Source organism: Vanacampus margaritifer, chromosome 5 (genome assembly GCF_051991255.1).
Source record: "Vanacampus margaritifer isolate UIUO_Vmar chromosome 5, RoL_Vmar_1.0, whole genome shotgun sequence".
Taxonomy (NCBI): Eukaryota; Metazoa; Chordata; class Actinopteri; order Syngnathiformes; family Syngnathidae; genus Vanacampus; species Vanacampus margaritifer.
The window spans coordinates 19,485,595-19,494,902 of NC_135436.1; the positions used below are offsets into that span (position 1 = coordinate 19,485,595).

The following is a 9,308-nucleotide window of genomic DNA, read 5'->3' on the forward strand; positions in this document are numbered from 1 at the left end:
GCATTTCCTGCTGCTGTGCCACTTCTCTTAATTACATTTAAATGAAGGCTGGCTCTCTTTAATTAAGTCACTATATTAAATTTACGGGTTGAATTAACTGGAGGTTTCTTGGTTATTTAATCCTGAAAGATGGATACAGTGTAGGAGGTACGCCTTCATTTTTTCCACATTATGTTAGAGCCTTGCTAATCTGTGCTCAGTCAGTCAGTGTGAAAATGTCCTTCAACATTCGCCAAATCTCCACATAGCCGTCCAGAGTGTGAGCAGAGGCAGCAGTTAGTGATGCCGTTGTTTTCTAAGATGACATTTTGACCCCTCCTCCTCCTCCACTTTCCTCGCAGGTATCGCACCAGTGGCATGCGCAGCTACAATCCTGAGCAAATCATGCTGAGCGCGGCGGTGGGGAGGTCCAGTCGGGACCTCAACGTCATGAAGGAGAAGCTCATCTTCTCCGGTGAGAAGGAACTTGCGCTCATTTGTCTCGCACGTCCGTCTTTCTCCCCAGCATGCCGCCTCCTTTGAGTGTCTGTGAACTTCCTCGTCCTCTTCCTCCTCTTCATCACATCAAAGGTCAAGCCCAGTAGTCGCCTCAGCCTGCGCATCATCCCGTATGTGGCGTGCCCATCGTCTGCACCAGCATCCTTTTTAATTCTGCATCTCCCTCGCTACCTGCCACCTTTTTTCCACATCCTCCATCCTTCCATGCAACCCCGCCTTCCACGTTGCCCCCCCGCCCTCCAACTCCCTTTGGGGAGAGCACCACGCTTGGGGAAGCTTATATGTGCCCCAGTCTGTCTTATACTTGGGAGGTTCGAGGTAAGACACAGTACAGTGATCCCTGGACCCCATGTCCATGTCCATGTCCTTTGCGTGTTATATATTTTGTCTTGTATAAATAAATAATTAAATAAATCAATATTTTGTTTTTATTTTCAAAAAATGTTAAAATGTATTTAAAGCTTAAAAAAAATATTTATTTTAATTTAAAAAATACATGTAAATAAAATTTAAATAAATTGCACAATACTGTGACCCCGGGACCCCATGTCCATGTCCCTTACGTTTTATATATTTTGTCTTATATAAATAAATAAATACATATTTTGGCTTTATTTTTTTTTTTTTATATTTACATTTTTTTATAACTTAAAAATTAATTTATTTTAATCTAAAAAATACATATAAATAAAATAAAAATAAATGACACACCACAGTGACCCCTGGACCTCACGTCCATGTCCCTTGCGTGTTATATATTTTGTCGTATATAAATAAATAAATGCATACATATTTTGGTTTTATTTTTAAAAATATATAAAACAATGTTTAGATTTATTTAAAACTTTTCCATTTATTTTAATTTTAAAAAATACATATAAATAAATTTAAAAAAAAAAATGACACAATACAATGATCCCTCTACTCCGTGTCCCTTATGTGTTTTTGTATTTTGTCTTATATAAATAAATGAATAAATATTTTTGTTTTATTTAAACAAGATTTTTTTTTTTACATTTATTTAAAACTTTAAAAAATTATTTACTTTAATAAAAAAAAAATACAAATAAAATTAAAATAAATGACAATACAGTGATCCTAGACCCCATGTCCCTTACGTGTTATATATTTTGTCTTAAATAAATAAATAAATACTTTGGTTTTATTTCACTTTTTTTAATTCTTAAGATTGATTTAAAACTTAAATTTTTTTTTATTTTTTTTTAAAAAAAAATTAAATACACATAAGTGACACAATACAGTGATCCCTGGATCCCATGTTCCTTACGTGTTATATATTTTGACAGACAGACAAATCATTTTGGTTTTATAAAAAATGTAAAAATAAAAAAAATGTTTAGATCATTTAACTCAAATTTGATTTATTTTAATAAAAAAATACATGTAGATGAAATAAAAATAAATGCTAAAAAAATATTTCTCATTCTAAATAATACTGCAATTATGACTTTATATCATAGAATCCTAAGTCAGTCCTGAACACGGAGTCCTCCTTGTACTATAATGTCACTGACTGATTTGTCGCTTGAATGTGTTTCGGCTTCCTGTAGAGGTGGGAAATGGCGTCGGGAGCGGCGAGGAGCCGTACGCAGACGGCCCCAATGACTATGACTACTACACAGACAGAGGTGGGAGCCAATGATGGAGGAAGCAAGCCACCGGTTGCTTGGTGTACATTTTGTGAATACGCTTCGGTTCCTGGACGCGCATCGGACTCTGCACTTTTTAAGCTGTGGAATTTCTTTGGCTCGTTTGTCATTTTTAATAGGATTCCATATTTTTCATTTTAAGATCACTTTCCCAAAAAGGAGTTCCCTCCATTTTAAGCACTGATGCCTTTTTAAATATTTAAATATGTATACACTAAACCAAAATGTATTTCAGCATGAAAAATGCTTCCAGCTCTTACTCTGCTGTGTCCTGATTTCTATTTAAAAATATGTAAAAGTATAAATGCTGTATAAAGAAGTCCGCATGAAACGGTTATGAACATAGAAGATGTATGTGAGCTGAACAACCAGGACAAAAAAAGTGTTACTCCTCTTTTTAAACCACTTCTAGTATGTATAATAATTGGTTGTGTGTGTTTGTGTATGTTTTTTAGCCTGTGTGCCGTGTTGAGCATGTGATGATACGCTACATAAAAACAGGTGTTTTGCAAGCCGACATCGACCACAAATGTGAGTCATGTGACTATTAATGGACCTTGTTTGACTAGGCTGCAGTCTACGTATGGCGGGTCTTGTTTACAAACCAAAAGCATCTTCATGTCACTTGCTGCTGTAAAAAATATGAAGTGTGAATACAACTAAGTTAACTAAAGGAACACTAATGGGGGCATCTTGCCTTATGGGTTCATTTTCTCTCATTGAATTGTAACTGTGCCTCAGAAGTTAAATAAAATTAAATGAGTCCAGTCTACAAGTGTTTCGTATCTTTTTCATTCTAGACACTATAGCACATTACTGAGATTATATTTCAGATTATTTGTAATTGTGCCCAGTTCCCAGTGTTCAGTACAAGTAAAACGCTGTGTCTGTTTAATATCAGAATTTAAAGCGAACACAAAAACACAAATTATGATCGGCCACTTACACCGCCTGATAATTCTACACAAGCCATTTTTTCTTTTTAGTGCTTGTCCTCTTGTGTCGTACTGGAACCAATCTTTGAAGAGTTTGACCAAAACGGTACACCCTCGACTGGTCGCCAGCCAATCGTAAGGCACGTATAGACCACCCCTCATACTTACAATTAGTCTTCTCAGAGAAAACTCAACGCAGAAAGGTCAGAGGTTCAAACCCAGGCAGACCTGCTGCCGCCTAATCATTCATTAAACTAATTGAGGCTAAACAATATATTGGCAAGAACACATCATAGTTGTGTTCGTAACAGGCACATTTCATTTAAGCAGCAAAGCAAAGACTTCCAAGCGCACCAGATTACCTGCAGCCAATGATGGCCAAGCAAGGAGTATCATCACGAATCATTTTGAGTCGGGTGTCTGTCTGACTCACTAAACCTTAGGGGTTCGATCGAACCCAGGCTAAGAACCACTGATTCAATATGATAAATATAGTCGTTTTTTAATTTATTAAATTATATTGATATTAAGGTGAGGTGTATGCACCTCATTATAGTTCCCAAAGTCCCCATTGGGTTTTGAACCTACAACCCTGTAGTCCCCCTTAAAGTCTATACACTTCCTGAGATTCTTCATTCCCGTTTGTCCAACCAAAGTGCTTTTTGGTCTTTTTGTCTTCAAGCATGACATGGAATGTTGGCGATGGAAAAAATATAAGTCCGGTTCTTCATGTGTTGTTGAGCCAGCGAGAACTAGAGTTAGCCGACTCCATTCTGGTTACTTTTAAGTATTTTTTTCAGATTAAATATCTGAATTACAATTACAATGGGACAATGTGCATTATTGCCGAGCTTGCGTGCTAATGTTAGTTTAAGTGAATGTTATTCATGACAAAAACAGTTCAGTCACTCTAGTTCTCAATGACTCAAATGAAATACATTCAGGTGGTCTCTGAACTGTCCCGGATTTCCAACTAGTTGAAGTTGGTCTTGTGAAGTTGTCTATTGGGGATTTCGATGGCGCTGACTTGTAACGGCCACGATCCGCCCATGATGCCCGCCTGGAGCGCCACCCCCGTCACCACGGCGAGGTCGGGGTCCACCGAAGTGTTGGGCTCCTTGTCGAAGAATTCGGCGATGAGCCTCCGGATCCGCGGAATCCTGGTGGAGCCGCCTACCAGCACGATCTCATCCACCTGGTTTTTGTCCAGGTGGCCCTCGGAGAGCACCGTCTCCACCGGGGTCAGGATCTTCTGGAAGAGGTCCTCGTTGAGTTCCTCGAAGAGTTGCCGTGTGATCGTGGCCTCGAAGAGCGCCGGCTCCGGCGCCGAGTCGTCGCGGGCGTGCAGGGTCACCGGCACCCTGACGGTGGCGCTGGGTTGGAGGGTGAGGTTGATCTTGGCCGCCTCCACTGCCTGGCGGAGACGATGGAGGTCCTCTTTAAGAGTGGGTACGACACCGAACTCCTGTCGCACTCGCTCTATGGTGTACTGGAGTAACCTTTGACTGAAGTCTTGACCGCCGAGCTTGTTGTTTCCTGCAGGCATACACGGGTTGAGCACAATTAGCTATTATTTTATTTAGCCGTATTTATATGTAGCACAGAGCAGAAATCTTATGTGTTATTACTTTTAATTGTGCGAATGCAGAAGCATTCAAGTTATTGTGATTTTTATTCTCCGCCCACTTTCATTCACTGTTCTTGATAGGTTGGTGCACAGCAGACCGAAAGATTATTTTGCCTTGCCGGAGGTCGGAACTCCACTTAGTAGTTTTAAGGCAGTGATCAGCAACCTTTACTGTCAAAAGAGACGTTTTAGGCCAAATCAATTTTAGAAAATCTGTCTGGAGTCACAAAACATTTGAAGATTGTTATGAAGGAAACAATGTGTTCGTGTCTGGTGTACTGAGGGCCCAAGAAGAGCTAATTAGAGTTGCACCATAGCACAAAAATATGAGAGCAGCATCCAATACGTACACATTCATTTGCTCCAATCTTTACTTTTTTTTTAAAATATAATTATGACTTCCATACATTTTTTTGATTTTCTGTCAAATCTGACATTTAGCAATTTTATGGACATATTATTGTAATTTTCTGCCTCTCTTCTCCCTTTGTTGGACATTTTATGGCTATTTTCTGACATTTTGGGAAATTCTGTGGACATTCTATGGTAACTTTTTAAGATTTATTTTTTTGGGCCATACTATGGTTACTTTTTGAACATTTTCTTTCCTGCTTTTTCTTAAATCAATTTTCGATTATTATTATTTTATTTTTGGGGGGAGGGGGGTAATTGCGATTTCTTTTAGTTTTGGACATTTTATGGTTACTTTTTGAATAGTTTCGTTTCTGTCTTTTATTTAAACAATTCTCTGACATTTTTGACAACTTCAGGGACATTTTATGGTAAATTTCTGGTTTCCTTCTTCCTTTTTGGACAGTTTATGATCACTTTTGGGACATTTTTAGGTAATTTTTAAAAACTTCTTCATCTACCTTTGGTCTCTCTTTTTCTGACAACTTGAAAATTATTTTCTTTTTTTATATATATATATATATATATATATATATATATATATGTATATAAATAATTGATTAATTAAAAAAATATGTTATTATAATATAAAAAGAAATATATTAAAAATATATTAATTTTTACGAATCCACAGGGAGCCACAGGAGAGGGACTAAAGAGCCAAATGTGGCTTCAGAGGTGCCGGTTGTAGACCCCCTTTTTAAGGACTGAAGTACAAAAAACAGTTGAACAGTTTACCAGCCATAGCTCTGGTGAAGAACATGCCACCCTGTTTGTTGAGCAGAGACACGTCCAGGGTTCCGCCGCCAAGGTCCACCACCAGCACGCTGAAGACAGAGTCCACCTTGTGAAGACCATACGCCATGGCCGCCGCCGTCGGCTCGTTAATTACACGCAGGATATCCAAGCCTGTGTGTGAGTCAGTTGTCATGTTAGTCATATTTGTGAGAATCACATCAAGTCATGAAGGTTATTGTTGTTTTATGGCTGACCAGCGAGGTTAGCGGCTTTGACAGTATACTGCCTCTGCCTGTCGTCAAACTCTGCGGGCACCGAGATGACGGCTTTGGAGATGGGCACGCCCAAGTGCTGCTCGGCCATTTTCCTCATCTTCAGCAGCAGTCGAGAGCCGATGAACTCGGGAGTCACAGTGAATGTGACGTTGGCGATGATCACAAACTCGGCGCTCCCATTGTTGGAGATCACCTGGAAATAGATTTTTTTTTTAAAGCATATCAAAAAAAAATTAAGGTTTCTACATCTCAGTAATACCTCTATTATTATAACCACTATTTTTTTCTCCTTTTCTCTTGTATATAATTGACAGTAAGCATATTGTTTTACTTTTGTACACAAGCACATTTCAAAGTATATACTTTTAGGTAAAGGAGTACTTCTATTTTAACCAGAGTCTTTATCTACACAAGTTCTGTACTTCTAATTCGGCAGAGACTTGTACTTTTGCCAACAATTGTGTACCTCCCTTATTATTATATATATTTTGACTCTTCTATAAGAGTACAATGACCTCAAAGTCATGTATGCAACCCACCTGGAAGGGATAGCGGCTGCTCTCCTGCTCCAGCAAATGCGGAGTAAATATCTTCCCAATGAACCGCTTAGCATCATAGATGGTGTTGCGGGGGTTGTTGTCGGCCACGCCGATGGCATCGTGCCCTGCAAGCACTGACGTGTTGGTGAAGGAGACGGCGCTAGGGATGCTCATCCTGCCCTCCTCGTCTGCTATCACCTCCACCTCTCCTTTGCCAGGGTGGAACACGCCCACGGAGCAAAAAGTAGTGCCCAGGTCCAGGCCGATCACTTTGGGCTTGGGTGGAGGTAGGTACTGCTGGCCCAAATAACCAGCCAAAAACAGAGCCAGGATCATAGAACCTGTAGTACATACACATCACAATGTTAGTACCCTATCGCCTATTCATTAAAAGAATTAAACAGATAGCTAGATGAAGGCATTCGAGGTGATTATTTTTCGACTTACCAATCATTGACATTTCTCCTGCCATCGTCACGTACTTTAGCGAATCCACGCACCGTTGAAATAACCATAAATTGTTGTTAAAAACACCGAATCGGTACTGGTTACATTGAGCTTTGCCAAACGACGCTACAAATAAGTCTGTGATGCGGCATTCACACTTCCTATTACACACGTCAGCGTTGTACGCGTGTTGTGGAGGATGCTGGGTAATGTAGTCTAAGAGACGCACTGTCAACGGAGATATGACCAAAAGTAATTGTCGTTTTTTACTACATTTCCCACAACACCGTGCGAGACATAAGCGTCTCAAAGATTTTTTTTCTTTAACACACTCACACATAAACGCACGCCTACAAAAATGGTCTCCCAGGCGGGGGAAGAGAACCCACGCCAACCTGCACCGTAGGAAAGTGGCGGTACCACTCCGCCACCAGGAGCACATATCAAAGAAATTACTCGTTTTATTTGTCACAGTGTATATAATAAATAATAAATAATAAATAATAAATAATAAATAATAAATAATAAATAATAAATAATAAATAATAAATAATAAATAATAATTACTTTCAAGTTTACAATTTCTAAAAGTATTTGTTTAACCATATTCCTGCTATTAGGAAAAACCTACGATACACGTTTCCCACTTAAGTTAGGAAACCTCCTGCTCAAGGTCATCCATTCACTTAAAAACATCATATTTGTTAAGGAAAAACACATTATTTTCATTTCCAACAAAATATGAACACAAACGTGTGTGATTACATGCTGTGACTGTTGACCTGAGTACTCTTCATTGTCTGACACATAAACCAAATTAGTTAATATTTTGTATGGTAATATAACTTAATATCTGAGATTCAATGTAGCTAAAACGAAACTATAATGGCCTTCACACTTGGCCTCTCTTTCCATAATGCACATGATTTTATCTTATCAATGGACCTATCCATTAGTTCAATAACTTTTCAGTGAGTTATGAATGCTAGATCCAATGATCACATCTTTCTGTCATAATCGCAAATGTTTCTGTATAGGTTTCCATTCAATTAGTTATTTTACTCTTTGTTTCTGTGCCTACAAATATTCATCACCCAGAATGCTTGATGTTGTATGATCCTTTCAAACAGATTTCCATAGATAGAGCAGCATGTTCTTGTCTTTCTGTCTTCATCTTGGGGACAGAGGTAGCACCTTTCCTTTTCAGCAGGCTGCCCCCTATGTGGCTCCTCATGAGGTTTCAGATAGCCAAGTGTGCCAAGAGCATCTTTAGAGTGTTTGCATAGTATTCCTAGCTTTTGGACTTTCCTGTTTTATTCTTCAACAATGCTTATTCCTAGCTCCACAAGGAATTGCCTTCTCCTGGATGCATGGCGCTGTACTTGCCAGTCTGTAAAGTTTGCCATCCGTTATTGTGACCTGATCAGTACCGTGGACGAACCATATGAACTGCATGTTTTCCTTGGTTGTTTCCCAAGACACATTTTTAGGGCATGCTTAGGTCAACTATAGTTTCAAAATCAATTTTGAAAATTGGGGTCCATTGGACCCCAAAATGTTTTCTATATTTAAATGAGAAAACACTGTCCAAAATTAAATTCCAAGCCACCCCATGTGTTATAAATAGGGTGGATGAAGATTGTATAAAATATGGACTTGATGTCTCAAATAAGAAGAAATATATATATATATATATATATATATATATATATATATAAATAAAAAAAAAAGAAACAGCCTGGGGTCCATTGGACCCCCAAAAAACATGAATAGCGTTAAAGGTTTTTTTATTATAATGCTGTAATTGTTAAAACAAAGTATATAATTATTTTGTATTTAATTAGAATTTAATGTGTTTACAGTATTATAAAAATGCAATTCATTGCATTCACAATTATAAAAAAAACTTGACTACTTTTACGACTATTTAAAAAGCATAGGTGAATTTTTAAATATCAAAAATATTTATTTAAAACAAGTATATTATTATTATATTATTATTATTATTATTATTTAGTTATTTTATTGTTTTGGATGATTAGAATCAACCATTCAATAGTTCATCAGAAGTATATTACTTATAAAGTTCATATTTTTATGCAATACATTTTGCTAAACAAATGTGAATATATATACTTCTTAATTGAAAATGTTTCTAATACAGTATT

The 9,308-nt window shown here is 37.7% G+C and overlaps 2 protein-coding genes across 6 annotated transcripts in view; one reads left to right on the plus strand and one right to left on the minus strand.

Moving 5' to 3' along the window:
* gdpd5b (glycerophosphodiester phosphodiesterase domain containing 5b) overlaps positions 1–2,943 on the plus strand; it is a 35,748-nt gene extending 32,805 nt beyond the window's left edge. For 2 of the 5 annotated variants that reach the window (XM_077565495.1, XM_077565496.1), the window contains 2 exons: positions 342–454; positions 2,070–2,943. In XM_077565495.1, the coding sequence (XP_077421621.1) occupies positions 342–454; positions 2,070–2,161 (205 nt within the window). In that variant the 3' untranslated portion in view covers positions 2,162–2,943. Of the gene's footprint in view, positions 1–341 lie in introns of all 5 variants that reach the window. The other 3 variants (XM_077565497.1, XM_077565498.1, XR_013294070.1) reach the window with 2 other exon arrangements.
* A 643-nt stretch (positions 2,944–3,586) lies between these two features.
* hspa13 (heat shock protein 70 family, member 13) lies at positions 3,587–7,341 on the minus strand. Its single transcript, XM_077565499.1, has 5 exons — positions 7,141–7,341; positions 6,694–7,034; positions 6,134–6,347; positions 5,880–6,050; positions 3,587–4,639 (listed from the first exon to the last, which is right to left on the minus strand). Exons 1-5 carry the CDS (start codon positions 7,163–7,165, stop codon positions 4,077–4,079), a joined length of 1,314 nt encoding a protein of 437 aa, XP_077421625.1. The 5' UTR covers positions 7,166–7,341; the 3' UTR covers positions 3,587–4,076.
* Positions 7,342–9,308: the final 1,967 nt, after the last annotated feature.

Coding starts and splice junctions, on each gene's coding strand:
- hspa13 (XM_077565499.1), bottom strand. CDS start 7,165: ATGGCAGGAGAAATGTCAATGATTG. Junction 7,035..7,140: donor AGGAGAAATGTCAATGATTG/GTAAGTCGAAAA, acceptor TATGTACTACAG/GTTCTATGATCCTGGCTCTG. Junction 4,640..5,879: donor CTTCACCAGAGCTATGGCTG/GTAAACTGTTCA, acceptor GTATGCCTGCAG/GAAACAACAAGCTCGGCGGT.